Consider the following 18,423-nt stretch of genomic DNA (forward strand, 5'->3'; position numbering starts at 1 on the left):
TTACCTAGTTTGTGTCGAGTAGACGTTAAACCCCAGTTCTCTCTCTCTCTTTTCATTGATATATGGTAGAACTTTAAGCACTGCTTCAAGAGAGCCACTGTGACTCACTGACTAGGAGAAACTACTCGGGGATTTTCCACTAATATATCAGGACATTATACCCCATGTCATTTCATTCAAGCACTGGGATGCCAGTGGTATTTTCACGACCTTCTGAGAAACGGGAGTCACAGTGTCTTAGTGAATAAGGGGCCTGCTCACTACGAGAGTTCCACTAATATATCCTACAATTTTATTTCAATAATTAGCTTGCGCGAACTGGTTTTTAGCAGTGGGAGGAAATAAAGCAACTCTACTCCTTGTCATGGTTCGAAATCATACCACTTGACTCAATGGAAGACTTATGATCTACTTATAAGGATTTGTCGATAGAATTAGCCGAGTTTGTTTATTTACGCATGCAAAATTGTCAATGTATATGGTGATTTGTTGTCATTTGAATTTCTATTTTGTCCATATTTCCATCATTACTTTTAAACACACATTATCGCAGGTCTTTCTTTAGGCCTGAAATGTTATATAAACTATTAATTAGGCATTTATTAACAACACAAGACCATAATCAACTCTCAATGTCATCTGATGGGACCGATGATTAGCAGTAAAATTAGATAATCAAGACTTTGTAACAATGACAATCGAGGCTATAGTGTTATTGAAATGAGAATTCCTCGGCTCGAGGTGAAGTTATTTGACTGAAATTTTCGGAAGATGCTAATTGTAGGCCGGTTGTGGAGGTTCGGAGATTCCCGAGTACAAAATGGCCGCTTTATATAAATGAGTATTTTGGGGAATACTAACCCGAACCCTAACTCTGACCCTTTTAAGAGAAGTAAAAGGTAAATTGGGTCCAAATTCAGTCTTCTAAAAAGGGTTAGGGTTAGGCCTAATATTCCCTAAAATTATCATTTATATAAGGCGGCCATTTTGGTCTCCGGAAACACCGAACCTCCCCAGTCGGCCTACAATTAACATCTCCCGAAATTTTCAGCATATTCCATTTCCATTATCTTTTTAAAATTATTATAGCGAGAACTGTCAGGGCTTTTTCTAATCTTCCATAATTCCACTTTAATTTATGGTAATGTTTTTAAATTGTAGTCTAGCTTTCTAGATTCGTTGACCAGGGATGTAAGGTTCTACTTTTCTGCGCTAGACGAGCTGGGGAAGACGGGAATACACCCGTCATGCAGTTTTCTTTGACGGGTATTTTGCGCGAACAGTAGCGTTTCCGCCTACAGGATGTTAAACTCCATTCCATTTCAGTTTTCCGGCTCTCCGTCCTACAACTAGGGCAAACCACTTTGGTCAACTTTCTCGGCCAACACCGCGATCAACCCCCAACCAGTCCTTGTTAATTAGCCAGAACCATCCAAGTTTTCCTTTCAGATAATCTGCTGTTGTGAAAAAAGCTGCTGTAAGCGTATTTCCACGCTTTGCCTGGCTATCTTCACATGCCGCAATAAACTACTTCCTTTGGGAATAGATAAGAGTTATTACCCCTGTCCCGGAGAACATGATCCCAGGAAATGTCATCTAAATAATGCCGCTGTTAAAGTATAGGTTTTGTAATTATCGTTTGTTTGTCGTTGTCGTTGGTCTGTAATTGATGTTTTACACGTACCTGAAGCTGTAGTAGCTGTGAAATGAGCACGAACTCCTTATTGATTAATGATTATCTTGTTGATTTTTTGTTCAATTTGTTATAAATGTTGTGTTCGCCACTGACGTGTTATTTTGAAGGATCGAGGTTTCTATAGTAATTTTCATCAGCTAACATCAATAAGATATATCAGAAATGAACTGAAATGGGGTTTAACGTCCTATTGTTATGCTCCGGCTGGGTAAATGTAGACGGAAGGATATATATATAGAGAGAAACGTCCACTCGACACAAACTAGGTTATTTCGGGACTAACATATGATTCAATTTTATTTAGATAATTCGCTTGCGCCTAAGGGTCTTTAGCAGTGGGGGGAAACCGGAGGACCCAGAGGACCCGGAGTAAACCCTGGAAGTTGGACAGGCGACCCTATTCCTTGTCACGTACAACCTGGGAATCGAAGCCACGCCAGTTAACTCAATGACATACCTTTAGAGACAATGCACACGCGTTAACAATTCGGACATCCATTCCTCCTATACCTACACTGGGTTAACTAATGAAAACGGTTCAATCGAACAATAATGTAGATTATTTGAATATTTTCTTTAAGTGGCATTTAGCGATCAGGGAACAAATTAACAGAACACAGTTTTTATGGGATACAATCACTAGTTTATTTGATAACGATAAGAGGATACTTGTCGAAACGTCGTGCTTTTAGAATAAACTAGTGATTGTATCCCATAAAAACTGTGTTCTGTTATTTGAATATTCATTGTAATGTTCGCTTTATGACCGACTAAAACGATCATAAGTCTTGCTGAAAGCCTTTAGTTTAATGCCTACTTAAACCCATAGTCATGTTTTTTTATATTTTAACCTCGATGTTTTGAAAGAGAGATTGTCCTAGTTAAGATCAGACAGAAACGGTCTGTTGACGTATTGTTTTATTACCGACATCAAACCTTCTCATGTTAAACTGTGTGATTTGATGATATAATTTGGACTAAATCTTATTTAAAGTAATTTATCTATCTAAAGCCGGCTTTAAATCCCCTCACAATACCCCCAAACGATTGTAATTGCGATCGATTTCCGATATAATCTCCTGTTAATCATGGTTCCATCTCCGTTCTTAGGTTATGAAATAATACCGTTACAGTCATTCCACCGACTGAGACAATCTGATTAAAACATTATCCTTTTTCGTTTCGTTTTTTCTTTATAGTTCAAAATTTCGTTTTACTTGTCTTTACTACACTAGGATCTGGAAGAGTTGTCGCATATTTTTACTTTTTTTTGGTAGTTAAACATTTATAATACATTAAAATCTGATTAAGAGTAACAACTAATTAAGTAATTCTTAGAAAACCATTAGAATTTGTTTGGTTTTTATAAAGTTCTGCCCCATGCTAATGTTTAGTATACGAAACTTTTAACATCATGGACTTAGTTGTTCCAAGTCATAAAAATTCATTGAAAATCAATATACTTGTTCGTCTCAAGAACTTAAACTCTGCGTATCAATCTGAAGTCAATCGGATGATAACTTTAGCCTCTGGAGCGTCACAGGATTTTTCAAAGTGATCAAGGGCCATAACTTGGGCAGTAATTATCGGAAATCGTTGAAAATCAATACTATTCTTCGTCTCATGACCTCAAACACTGTGTATAAATTTAAAGTCAATTGGATATTAACTGTAGCCTCTAGAGCATTTACAAGATTTTTTGAAGTGATCAAGGTAAACGTTACCTTGGTCCGCCATTTATTGATTTAATTTTAAATAGACGACTGTTTAAATCCAAGCTGTATCCATGCAATTCGAGGGTCTACATAGTTGATTTTGATCCTGTCATGTAAATAAAGATCTAATTAATAATTTCTATAACATCTGAAGCCTAAATAGACACCTGCACTAGGTAGATTTAGCTCTTGCATAATGTATGTTTAAACTTGAAACTTGAAAGGGTGCGGGGGAGGGGGTGAATGGTTAGCGCGTGCTCGTTGTATTATAAGGTCTGTCATTGAGTCAAATGGCTTGGTTGTATGTCTGGAGGAATAAGGTAGCCTGTCCAACCTTGTGGGTGTTCTTCGGGTCTTTTGGCTTCCTCCCATTGCTAAAGTACCCTACGCACAAGCGTCGATTAGACGTTAAGTCCCCCTCTCTCCCTCTCTCTGTCTCTCTCTCTCTCTCTCTCTCACACACAGACACATCTTACAAGATGCACCTTTAAGAAGAAACATAATATAACCATTATAGATAGCTGATCGAAATTAAATGGGCGTGGAAGATTTTTGTGTGTTGATTACCGTAACCAACGCGTTTCCCCCTGGTCATTTACCGTACCAAGATCTAATCACTGTGTGATCTGTTATATTATAATTATCCCTCCCTCCCCCCCCTCTCTCTCTCCCTCTCCCTCTCTCTTTCTCTCTCCCGTGCCGAGATCTAATCAATCTCTACTTACTATATTATAATTATCTCCCCCCTCTCTCTCTCTCTCTCTCTCTCTCGCTCCCGCACCGAGATCTAATCCGTTTGTGATCTGTAATATTATAATTATCCACCCTCTCTCTCTCTCCCGCACCGAGATCTCTAATCATTGTGTGATCTGTTATATTATAACTATCCCTCCCCTCTAATCACTGTGTGATCTGTTATATTATAACTATCCCTCCACTCTAATCACTGTGTGATCTGTTATATTATAACTATCCCTCTCCTCTAATCCGTTTGTGATCTGTAATATTATAATTATCCATCTAACGGTAATATCTAATTGGTACATGTCTATATTACCCTCTAGAACAATTATTAGCGTACAGGTAAATTTAACACCTAGATCCATCGAAATCGATATATTTATTTTATTAAAATACCCACTTTTATAAAGCCGGGTACACACTGAATCAAATAAACAGGAACAGATTTCTGTAGCTACGCGCAAGCGAATTATTAAAATACTATTGAACCATATGTTAGTCCCGAAATGACCTAGTTTGTGTCGAGTGGACGTTAAACCCCATTTCTCTCTCTTTCTCTTGTTCATCTCTCTTCGTGTGGAAAAGAAACAGTGTCTAGTTGTTCGGAAGGGACGCAAAATGGGGGTCCCGTGTTCACATTGACGTGTACCTAAACCCTTGACAGTTCGAATCGTAAATAAGAGCAGATCGTATAGTGCCGCTGTCCGGGCAAAATTTCCTTGTATGGCGTATGCCTGTGTTAATTAGCCCAGCCGGTGTAGAACAGTAGGACGTTAAACCCCATTTCATTTCTTGTGGACCCTTCGTCCAATGACCAGAATTAACAGTTCATGACCACATCTTGACGAAGCCCGCTAAAATTCAATAAGTTCTTCTAGACGTAGATAAGCCTGTTTCTGAAGCAGCAATGTTGTTGTCAACGACACAAGATGTACACAGGGCTTAAATGATCAATTTGTATTTCTCTACATCTATCACCCGAGACGAGATATCGGACTGACAACGATGAATAATCGTTGGTGTACACAGGGCTTAAATGATCAATTTTTATTTCTCTACATCTATCACCCGAGACGAGATATCGAACTGACGGAGATGAATAATCGTTAGTGTACATAGGGCTTAAATGATCAATTTGTAAATGTCTACACTAATCGCACGATGATAGCGTTCTATAACAGGATGTATTTAATAGTGTACCTGAGCATGTCATATTAACCTGCATATAATTGAAAACTATCTGGGGTAACTGAAGAATAAGGAGATAAGATAAAAGCATTCTGTTCAAAATGAAATGTCATTTAACGTCATTTATTACAATAGTTTATTGTCATTTAACGTCTAACATTTCTGCAATAGTACAGCTAATGAAGACAGATATCCGCGTTTCGGTCTACACTTTGTCGTATTCCAACAGAGGAGTAATGAGTCTTACTAGTTATGAAACTATGGTTCTCTGATCAAAATGAAATGGGGTTGAACGTCTAGCGTCTGTGTTGCATTACATTTAATTTAACGACGACGGATATGCATTTTCTGATGGCCCAGCTTTGTGGTTTTTACTGCGCGAACTTCGCTTTTAAAACATTTAACAGCGGATTTATTTTCCCACAGGGTTTTTTTCAATCCGCACCATTGACATCAAGCAGATGTTTTAACAGATGACCCACCCCACCCTCTCGTCTCACGACAGCAATTTTAAAGCTGTGTTTTAAAGTGACTTTTTAAAGAACTTCTTATTTTTTAGTGTTTTTACAAATTTTCATATGTAAATAAGTTAATTAAATCAACATGTCCATAGTAACATATATTATGTATAGGACATTAAAACTGTAATAAACAAACAAGCACTTTAACGCCTACACTTCGTTGTACTCCAACTTCCAAGGACTCTTTTCACTTACGCGTGGTTTTCCCCTTGTCGGTGGTGCAGGACGGAGGGTCTGACAAGGATAGCTGTCTAGTCGTTCGGATGGGACGAAAAACCGAGGTCCCGTGTACACATTGGCGTGCACGTAAAAGATCCCTTGACAGTTGGAAGTCGATATAAGAGTAGGCCGTAGTGCTTCATTAGCCCAGTTCGGAGCAGAACAGTAGGACGTTAAACCCTATTTCATTTCATTTTCATTTCATTTCTTTTCACTCCCGCCGACATGTTTCACCATCCAAAACTAAAGTAGTATCAGGTGACCCCGAAACAGTAAGCATACTCTGCCAGCAACAAGTATAAAAGAGTTTAATTAATTACCAGGGATGTTTCAATAATCTCAACATGACAGCAATCGTTAAAATCTTTTGTTGAGCCTCATCCATTCACGCGAAAAATAGAATGCAGAAAGCACCACAGAATTTTTGCTGAAATCTTTTGGTGGAACTTTTTTTGTAAATTCGATTTAATCATAGCCGTGCGATTGACTGCCGTTGATATATAAATTTTCTTTTTTTAAATTAAATGTTAATAATGAACTTGGTGGGGGCGGGGGTGGGTGGATGGCCGAGTGATTAGCGCGTGCGCGTTGTATTATAAGGTCTGTCATTGAGTCAACTGGCGTGGTTTCGATTCCACAGTTGTACGTGACAAGGAGTGGGGTCGCCTGTTCAACCCCATTGGTTTTATCCCGGTCCTCCGGTTTCCTCCCACTGCTAAAGACCTCTACACGCAAGCGAATTATTGAAATAAAATTGAACCATGTATTAGTCCTGAAATGACCTAGTTAGTGTTGAGTGGACGTTAACACCCCCCCCCCCTCTCTCGACTTGAGAAAATGCTAACGTGGTTACAGTCAGGGGGCGTTTATATTTGCCGCCATATGCAAATGACACGCAGAGATTTTAAATACAACAGATAGAACACCTTATTTTGACTAGGTTAAATATCGATACGAATTTCAATTACCGCATAACTTACCTCGAGCTAATGTCACAACCCTTTCAATTATATATTTTAAATTGGGCTCTAGCAGTAACAAGCAATTGGGTTTAACAGACACTGTTTTATGTCCGTAGGCCCTGAAATAGATCAATTTAAAACAATTTGATTAAAATACAGAGCTATGTTTCGTTTCGTTATTTTTATACTTTGGATGGCCTACACTACATGAAGATCTGACCAGTTGTACTGGAAGGTCACGTCAGGGTTCATACGAGCGGCTTTTGACCCTATGACGTCAGACATTGATTAATAAACCCGCATTGACGTTTCTAGTGGTTTAGCCACACTTCCGTGCATGACACGCCAAGAAGTCGTCGTAACAGATGGTTTCATTGGCTAACCCCCCACTTCAACCTGAACGCACGTTATATAACAACTCTTCCAGATCCTAGTGTAGTACAGACAAATAAAACGAAATTTTTAACTATAAAAAAACGAAACGAAATGGGGTCTGTGTTTTAATCAGATTGTATGAAAAGTAGCGATATTGACACTTAACTAATACCCCCTCCCCCCAAAAAAACCCCAAATACCCCCCCCCCTCCAAAAAAAACCCCAACAGCCACGTTCTGTTTTTGCATGGTTATATAAACGATGAGCATTATTCAAGAAAAACGTGGGAGGGGGGGGGGGCGGATGGTTAGCGCGAGCGCGTTGTATCAATAAGCGAATTATTGAAATGAAATTAAACCATTAATGTTAGTTCCGAAATGACCTAGTTTGTGTCGAGTGCACGTTAAACCCCATTTCTCTCTCTCTCTCTCTCTCTCTCTCTCGACTTCCACCAAGGGTGATATCGTAGACAGAATCTCTAGAAGTTTCTTTTCTAAACAATATTTATTCACAGAAACTGGATTGGAGAACAGGCAGAAGCCTATAGACCCCCTCTCCATAAAAGTACAAACATAAATATATAATGAAAAGTAAAGTAAAGTAGAAGTAAAGTAAAGTAAAGTAAAGTAAAGTAGAGGAACGATTCAATTATAAGATGGCTATATACACGATATGTACAAACCACAATCACAAGATTTATATTTCATACATTTTCATACGCAATTTTCAAAGTCTTTATGAGATGTCGAGGAAGTTGTGTACTGCAGTAAACAATTCTTCAGAATTGTTTCTGTCCTTAGTTCCGAATAATTTTGAGAATTTTGATAAAGTTTGGGGAGTTTTGATATTGTCGCAGATCGTGCATCTGAATGTTGGGGTCAAATTAGAAGAAAATGTTCAGAGTCCTCAAAGGCGTTATTTATTACAATACATAAGGTATGATGTATTATGGACAGATTGATGTTATTTACATATGAAAGAGTAATATAGACTGACTTCAATAAATGATAAGATTTGGTAGGATCACCACGATTACTCCACGATTAAAACCACGATGTCAATCATAGCACGAATCGTGATAGTTGGAAATTAGCATATAAGCACAACAGACATATAACTGATGGACATAAAACGATGTGGAGGGGGGTTGGATGGCTGAATGGTTAGCGTGCGCGCGCTGTATCATAAAGTCTGTCATTGAGTCGACTGGCGTGGTTTCGAATCCCCGGTTGTGCGTGACAAGGAGTAGGGTCGCCTGTCCAACCTCGTGGGTTTTCTCCGGGTCCTCCGGTTTCCTCCCACTGCTAAAGACCCCTGCGCGCAAGCGAATTATGTAAATAAAATTAAACCATATGTTAGTCCCGAAATGACCTAGTTTGTGTCGAGTGGACGTTAAATCCCATTTCTCCCCCCCCCCCCCATAACGATGTGGAAACCGTGGAATATTAATCATTAAATTAACTATGAAATGTTAAAAACTGTTTTATATCATAGTTTTTACGCTGAACTAACAGACTGTTCAGACACGATGACATATAAATACCCCATCACTCAGAAGAAATAAATGTTTCAATTACTGTTATCGAAACATTTTCACATAAAAACGGTGTTTTAAAACTATTTTCTATAATTGACATGTTACAATGACATATTTTCAACACCAAAATGTCAATTTGAATTAGTCCATACTCTGTTTTGGCTTCACGCTTGTATAAACATCTGGTTATTTGATGGATAGTGCAGCTTAGCCAGTGAAAATCTTGGTTGTGTCTATTTAGACCAGGAGCCCAGGGGATCAACCTAGCTGAAACGTATACCAATTTTCCCCTATCAATGTATTATTATCTGGTATCATCAGAATGTAAGTCTCCTGGGTATATGGTGGTAGGTGTGGTATTCTACGCCCAAAATTCTATGTCCCCCAATTAGGCTAGATTAGCTCAAAAGTGTATCACATGAAAATCGTACAGCAGTGTACCGTACATCTTCAGAGCTATGTAATTGCCAGACATTTGTAGTGGTGGAGTATCCCTGACAAGAGCTATCTAATTTCCAGACCACTGCTAGGCTAGATTAGCTGAAATGTGTGTCACCTAAAACAGCATTGGAGGTGTTCAGTACCACCACAGGAATCATGAATGACCACTGCCAGACAGTTTGAGCGGTGGGTTACCCCTAACAGACACGCCCCAAAATGTCACGCCATGAACTAGGCTATATTAGCAGGCACTGTTCCCGTGTTCTAAAAAATTAAAATTTTTGCCAGGATGCGTAGAATACTAATATCTAAATAGTCTAATGTTTGTTTTACGGTATTGAATGTTTTAATGATAGTCTAATGTATGTTTTACGGTACTGAAAGTTTTGACAGTGTTAAATTGTTTTACCAATTTTTACATTGTATTTACCGTATTAAATTGGTTTATCACTCACTGTTTTGACAGTGTTAAATTGTTTTACCATTTTTACATTGTTTTCACAGTGTTAAATTGTTTTACCTTTTTTTACACTGTTTCGATAAAGTTAAATTCGTTTACCATGTTTTTTACACTTTTTTGATAATGCTAAATTGTTTTACCCTTTTAACATTGTTTTACATTTTTTATATTCTCTATTTTTACAGTGTCAAATTGTTTTATTATTCTGTTTTTGATATGAATACAAATTCGGTTAATTGCTACTCGTGGTATTTGAAATATGATACACACAAACAACTTGAATATAATTCTCCCTAGATATGTCCATGTTCTTGGTTAATTGCTTTTCCCCCTGAAATTCAAGTCAGAACAAACGCTTTACTCGTTACAACACAGCTTAAATATAATTCTCCCTCGATAATAGAAAACAAAACAGTATCTAACACTGTAAATCTGCTAGTTTCAAGAGGTAAGTTGAAAACATAAGCTTCTTGAAATTAAGGCAGTATGTGTGAAATTGAATCGTTTTTCGTTATTCACCAATAACGAATAACGAGAAATATGCTACGTCGTTATTCAACTTGTTATTCCGGATTCATATATGAAGCTAGTCATCACTAGAATGATGGATGCCAAATATCTAGACGACAAACAGTCCACATTGTTATTCAAGCAGCGAATTACGAGTTTTTCACCTCGTTATTCGGGATTCACATATGAATGTGTTCAGGTATCTTTAATGAGGATATTTCAGGATTTAATTTAAAACGATTACTAGGCAACAATAGAATTATGGATTGCAAAGTTTCCCTTAGCAGTAGAAAACTGATTAAATGACGTATAGTTGGTAAATAAACATGATTGTTATTCATATGTGAATTCTGAATAACGAATAACGATGCAGCGTGATCAGCAATGAATATTCGCTTGGGGACTAGTCCATCGGAGGTGACGAAAAACTGGGATGTCGTGTACACGATTGCGCGCACTTAAAAGAACCACTGACAGTTGAAATTCGAAATACGAGTAGGCGCTGCACTACGAGTAAAATACCTTGTATCGTGTTTTGTTGTGGATGATATAAATACTATAAAATATGAAGTTAAAAGTTTTGAATGTTTGGACTTTAAGGAAAATTATCTTTACAGTGTGTCTCTATCCATATCCTTAATTGCTTCGTCGAAATTGTTTTTGTTTTGTTTCGGAGCATAGGCAAGCTTGGAATGGACACCACGCTACTTTACATAATCATAGACCTTATGATCCAAAGCGTACGCCTTAGGACATTCGACCACATGTGACACTATAGTCATTTAGGAACTAACTTGGACTTCACGTTGTGTATAAAACTTCAGAGATGAATTAAATCTGGAACACTGGCTTTGTTGGTTAACTATGTTTTTATATCTTTATAACATCCATAATGCAACTACACACACAGCTATGACCTTAAATATAAGCTACATATAAGTTCTCTATCATTAATCGCGCGTTCTATGGCGAGAGCAATTCCGGCCCCTAAGCCAAGGAGGCTGTGGGTATGATGTTCCCCTGGGAACTCCGAATAATGTCTGAAGAGAACTTTAATCTCGCACTTTCTTATATAGAAAATATAGATGTATCAGCTACTAGGGCGGGACAATTACCATTTTTGAGTAAGTGTTTCCTATGGACACCGTTTATGCCAACATTATTATATTTATTTGGACTAAGTTGTGCACGAGATAACTGGGCGATAGTACCCTCCTTTCAGCAATTAATGGTGGCAGGGACTGTCTATGGGTTAGTCTAAGAAAGTTGAATCCTGCAAAACACCTACTTAGCCCATTCTCGTTGTCACCCATTTGTTTAACCAATTCAATATATTAAACAGAACACCTTTCATAAAACTAAAATAACCCTTAGAGTATTACACACCTCCTAACGAATCTCTATGTTTTATTTTTCCAGGTACCTTGAGAGTAATCTGAAATGCGACCACAGACCAGTTAAAGGGATTAGTGTTGTCAATTCTGGTTTAGAAGATTTCTCTGTGTGGTATTCTACATATCATGGATATGTCAGTCTGTGTGTATGTGTGTCTGGAATTCTATTTAATGTGTTCAACGTCACGGTTTTAACGCGCACACACATGCACACTCCAGTAAACAACATTCTAACGGGATTGGCCATCTCGGATATAATCACAATGTTATCGTATGTGCCTTTTGCCGTCCATTTTTATTGTGTTCATCCGACGGATGTCAGTACTCCAGAGAAGAACAGCATTTATTGGATGACCTTTCTGTTGTTCCATATCAACTTGACAACGGTAACTCATACAATTTCTATATGGCTCTGTGTGTCGCTATCCATCATCAGATTCTTGCACATTCGTTCTCCGACTCGTGCCCGATCTATACGTATAGCCCGGATAAAGCAGTCCAAGTATATAATCGCCTCCATATACGTTTTGTCGGTACTAATCATGGTGCCAAACTTTTTAACCAACGAATTGAAGCCTCTTGGAACTGGCGCGAACACTACTTCTACGTATAACGCGACATTCTATGTGTTAAAAAGCCTTAATCTTGGTACCCAGGAAACGCAGTTTCTTGTACTGGTGAATGTTTTTGTGTACGCCATTGTTGGTAAATTGATACCATGTTGTCTTATGGGAATCTTTGGAACCATGTTAGTTTACCAAATGCAAATGCATGTGCAGAAACGGCGCCGTATAATCATGACATTTTCGGAAGCAAGTGGTATGAAATTTCGTGAACATTCTCGCACAACGGTGATGTTAATTTCAGTAATAATATTATTCGTTGTTGCTGAATTCCCTCAGGGTGTGTTAATTATGATCAGCGCTTGTAAACGCAGATTTTTCGATACTGTATACTTACCACTGGGAGATATAATGGATATTGTGGCCTTGTTAAATAATGCTATTAACTTTGTACTCTACTGTACCATGAGTGCTAAGTTTCGAGAAACTTTCATCATGCTGTTTTGTTCTTTACCAAAATGTTGGCAGAAATGTTTAGGAGAACGAAGTATTATGTACATGTGACTTTTGTGTTTATTTCTCACTACGCTTCTTGGTGTCCGGTTCATTTGTTTTAGTCCGGTTGCTTATTACGATTTAAACAGAAGCTGAAGCAGAAATGTAATGAAATGGGGTTTAGCGTCCTACTTTTCTACACCATCTGAAACAACGAGAGTGACATTTACATATCACTGCTGGATTCCCCAAAATGACTGGCACAATATTATAACAATTTCGGCATTAAACCCTATGGTTTCCAGCTATAACCCCAACATAAGCCAGTTCCACTTCGTCTAGGACAACCCTATGATTTCCAGTTGTCACCCCAACATAAACCAGTTCCACTACGTCTGGAACAATCTTAATGCTTCCAGCTGTCACCCCAGCACAAACCAGTTCGACGTCGTCTAGAACAACGCTATGGTCTCAGCTGTAATCCACACATACACCAGTTCCACTGCGCCTAGAGCAACCCTATGGTTTCCAGCTGTTACCTCAACACGAACCAGTTCCGCTGCGCCTAGAGCAACCCCATGGTTTCCAGTTGTCACCCCAAGATAAAGCAGTTCGACTTCATCTGGGACAACTCTCTGGTTTCCAGCTGTTAACCCAACGAAAACCAGCTCGATTACGTCTTAAACACCCAGTGATTTCCAGCGACAAGATGATTTTGGTCACGAACTGTCGATGTCGGATACACACGATCAATTCCGGTCATGAATGGTTGATTCCGGTGACACACAGCTGATTCCGGCCATACATTATTATTATTGTTATAATTGTACATTTTCATAGCGCACAGCTTCCACGACTAAATGCCCACGTGCGCTTTACAAATTATGGTACATAAATTAAATATACAAATAAAATAAATAAATTAAAATACAAATAAGACGTAAACATTGAAAAAATTCTTATCAATTTCAATAAACATGCAATATTCAAGAGCTAAAACGGCCTGTTGCAGTTCTTTCGTTGTGACTTAAATGGTATATAAATTATTAATTAGACATTTATTAACATGCCAAGGCCATAATCAACTCTGTAGGACATTGGATACTTTGATTTTCAACCGAGATAAAAACGATTTGCAGTAATTGATTAATTTAAAAATGGATCATCTAGACTATATTTACTATCGTTACAACGGTAGCAATGACAATCGAGGCTCTGCTATTCACCACACAGGCCTAACCTAGCCCAGAATGAAGTAATTTGGCTGGTTTTCAACATATTTCCCCCTTCATTATCTATTTTTAACTATTATAGCGAGAACAGTCATCTCTTTATCTAATCTATTTTTAACTATTATAGCGAGAACTGCCATCTCTGATCTTACGTAATGCATTTTTAATGCATATACGGCTGATTCCGGTCCTAAACGGCTGTCCCCGTCCTAAACGGTTGACCCAGAGCGTAAACGGCTGATTCCGGTCCTAAACGGTTGATTCCGGTTGACTCAATGACTTATGATTCAGCGCGCACGTGTTAACCATTCGGCCACCCAACCACTTAGGATCTAAGAGCACATATGTATATAACGGGATTTATTTTCAATTTTTAAATGTTTTAATGTAATTACTAATACTTTAATGTCAATTGAACGATAGTTGTTAACACATTTTGTTTGAGGATCCGCTATTTTCACGGTAAAATAACAACTGAAATTATAATTATTCGAGTTTTTAATTTCGAATTTTACGGAAATTATTGAGTTAAAGGGTTAGCTTCTTTCAAACACGATTCCATCAGATTTAAACTTAAAATTTATTCTACAATTTAAAGATACATTATTTAAGATTTAGATAATGAGATGACCCTTTTTTGCTTTAATAGTTCAAAAATAGATATTGCAAAATGAATATATTGAAAATGTCATTCAATTTAATTTTGTTCTGAGCAAAGTTATGAGTGCTTGAGGTTTTAACAACATAGTCTCGATTGCCGAGTACCATTGCTTCGATAATACCGTTTGATTGTTAAATTTTAAATGGCGACAGGGTTCTAATCCATTGAATATCTAAACTATCCGATGAGCGTAGATAATTAATTATGGGCTTGGCATATGAAACAATGTCTAATTCATAGTTTATATAACATATGAAGCTGCAGTAGGCCGATTTAGCTCTTACATAATGCATCTTTAAAGTGTATTTAAAGGAATTGCCTAATGGGATTATTTTTGTTTAATTTAAGAATTATCACCGATCTGTAAATCGTATTTTGCAAGAGATTGAATGTTGGGATAAAAACAAGATTTGTTTTCTGCTTGTCAAGAATGCAGGACGGAGGGTCCGAACATGGTCCGCGTCCAATACACATTGACGTGCACTTAAAAGAACCCTTGACCGTTGGACGTAGACCGCAATGCCACTTTCCAGGCACAATCTCCCTTATAACACGAGGGTCACGGTGGTTAAGTGGGTAAGGCGCTGGCTCGCTAGCCTGGATTTTCTGGCGTGGTTCCCCCTTGTCAGCGATGCAGGACGGAAGGCTTGACATGGACAGCTGTCTAGTCGTTCCGATGGGACGAAAAACCGATGTCCCGTGTACACATTGGCGTGCACGTTAAAGATCCCTTGACAGTTGGAATTCGATATCAGAGTAGGCCGTAGGGCCGCTGTCCAGGTAAAATTTCACTCATACCACACTGTATGGTGTATGCCCGTCTTCATTACTCCAGTTCCGAGCAGAACACTAGGACGTTAAACCCCATTTCATTTGATTTCATTTCCCTCATAACACATTGCATGGCTTAATCCCGACTTCATTAGCCCAGACGCTGCCGAAAAATAGGACGTTAAACTTCATTGTATTTTATTTAATTTTTAATCAGACAAAGACCCGACTGGATGGTTTTACAACATGATGCAGTTGAAATATGAGAGACCTACATTAGTAGTTCATGTCAGTTGAAATTTGCGAGACCTACATTAGTAATTCATTTCAATTGATATTCCCACAGCTGTATTATATTGATTTTTGTATGAAAGCCGAGCTAAAAAAAAAAAAACACAACAGAAAACAATCACCGCTTTGTACACATATGTAACAGATATTAGTGAAATGAAATGAAATGAAATGGAGTTTAACGTCCTACCCTGTTGCTCCGAACTGGGCTAATGAAGACGAGCATACGCCATACAGTGTGCTATGAGGGAAATTTTGCCCGGATTACTCTTATATCGAATTCCAACTGTCAAGGGATCTTTTACGTGCACGCGAATGTGTACACGGGACCTCGATTTTTCGTATCATCCGAATGACTAGACAGCTGTCTTTGTCAGGCCCTCCGTCCTGCATCACTGACAAGGGGAAACCACGCCGGAAAATCTGGGTGAACTTTCTCGGTCAATGCAGTGATCGAACACCCGATCTCCAGGCTAGCGAGCCAGCGTCTTACCCACTTAGCCACCGTGACCTCAACAGATATTAGTGATAGCAAGGATAGCTGTCTAGTGGTTCAGATCGGACGAAAAACTGAAGTCCTGTGTACACATTGTCGTGCACATAAAAGATCCCTTGACACTTGGAATTCGATATGAGTAGGCCGTAGCGCCACTGTCCGAGCAAAGTGTTCCTCATAGCACACTGTATGCCCGTCTTCATTAGCCCGTGCAGAAAAGTAGGACGTTAAACCCCAATTCATCTAATTTTGTTTGACAGGGATCGAACCCCGCACCCCTAGTTGGCGAGCCAGCGTTTTACTCATTGAACCACTGCGGCTCACCCATATAAGACATTGTACTTTTTTAAGGCCATCTTTTTAAATGAAATTATTATTAGTGGGTTCAAAATAATAGATTCACTAATTTTTTTTAGGGAGGTCAAAATAAGTAAATTAAAGAAAGACCAATAGATTCACTAAAATATGGTGTTACACAGATTGATGGAGCCAGAGGTCAGTGGATACTCGTTAGTCGCACTCCCAATTCAAACTTTTTGGAAAGACGAATTCGCCTTAATGACTGTACATTTGATATGCAGAAAATTAAAAAAAAAAGCCATTTCCCCGATATGCCGATAACGTTTATAGTTTTGAGCAACAAATATATTTGTCCGTGCAATGTTGATGTGATCAGTGTTTACACTGCATGGCGTAATCCCACCTTCATTAGCCCGGTTCGTCCAGAAGAGTAGAACGTCAATCCCTATCTCATTTTATAACCTAAGAAAAATTTGATATTGAATTAAATTGAAATGTGGATCAAGATGAATGAAGTGAGTTGTCTCCCATGCCATACATTCTAAGGGGATACTCGATTGAACTTTCCGGGATTAAATTCTCTTAATTCCAAAACTAGTGTCAATCGAGTGAAAAGGAGAATTTCGGAGTACAACGCATGTGCCGACTGCATAAAAAATATCTTAACCAAGCATGAAAGCTGAAACATATTTGTTACTTAAAATACGTCATGATTCTACTCACATCACCTCAGCTGTTGCGACTGGCAGAACTGTGACATGCCTGGATTCCGCATCACTTGATTGCAATTCTGTCAATTCGGGACGCTCCGGACTAACAATCGAACACTCCCTATGAATCCTATTAATCGCTAGAGATTGTAACTTGGGGGTTGGGATGGTCTAGAGTGTTGCGTTTTTACCTCTAGCTGGTCCGTCACCTCTAGTGGCTTGGAGATACTTCAGTTATCTCTGGGGCTGAGATTGTGTGTTAGTGTCAATGAATACTTAAAAATGGTCGCTCCGTGTCAAATCCCCCAACGAGGTAAAGCAGCAACACAGATCCTATTTCTTTCCCTTTTTTATAGTTCAAACTTTCGTTTTACTTGTCTTTAATACACTAGGATCTGGAAGAGTTGTTATATTACCCGCGTTCTAATTGATGCGAGGGATTAGCCAATGAAACGGTCTGTTACGGCGAGTTTTTGGCGTGAGGTAACCCACTAGAAACATCAACGCTGATTGGTTAATCAAATGTCTGACGTTATAGGATCAAAAGCCGTTCGTATGACCTCTGTCGCGACCTTCGAATACAACTGATCAGATCTTCATATATTGTAGGCCATCGAAAGTATAAAAAACGAAACTAAATATAGATTTGTATTTTAATCAGATTGTGCATATCATATAAAATATCATCAGGCATCCTCGAAATTCTACCTGTTTGATGTTTTATTCTTCAGGCACACAGTAAAAAACCTAATCAAAAGCTTGTAGTTCCACATTTTAACAAGCCATGGTACACATGAATTGAGTCACACTGATCAGCAGTGAATATTCGCTAGTCCGCTACAGTCACTGATTGGGATGACAGCGATGCGACTTAATGAGCCCCAAATATTACCCTTATTACTTCTGCAAATTAAATTCTAGAGCCTTGTTTTAAGCATTAGAAAAATAAATAAAGGTGTTTCAAGTATATGTAGGTAAAAAATATTTCCTATTTAGTGTCAATGGGTACGTGAAATGAGTAAAAGGAACCATTCTGTCCGGACTAGTAGCGCCTTATGTAAAAAAATGCACGCGCAATTAAGCCAAATGATTGAAGCCGCATGATGTGAGGTCACATGATAAACTAGTCATCTTTTACAGAGCTA

The 18,423-nt window shown here is 38.4% G+C and overlaps 1 protein-coding gene across 1 annotated transcript in view; it reads left to right on the forward strand.

Moving 5' to 3' along the window:
• Positions 1 to 15,052, forward strand: part of LOC126827412 (G-protein coupled receptor dmsr-1) — a 39,451-nt gene extending 24,399 nt beyond the window's left edge. Inside the window, exon 2 of the mRNA XM_050556724.2 lies at positions 11,785 to 15,052. Within this exon, the coding sequence (XP_050412681.1) occupies positions 11,785 to 12,886 (1,102 nt within the window). The 3' untranslated portion in view covers positions 12,887 to 15,052. The remainder of the gene's footprint in view (positions 1 to 11,784) is intronic.
• The last annotated feature ends 3,371 nt before the right edge of the window (positions 15,053 to 18,423 follow it).

The sequence above is a fragment of the Patella vulgata genome, chromosome 7 (genome assembly GCF_932274485.2).
Source record: "Patella vulgata chromosome 7, xgPatVulg1.2, whole genome shotgun sequence".
Lineage (NCBI taxonomy): Eukaryota > Metazoa > Mollusca > Gastropoda > Patellidae > Patella > Patella vulgata.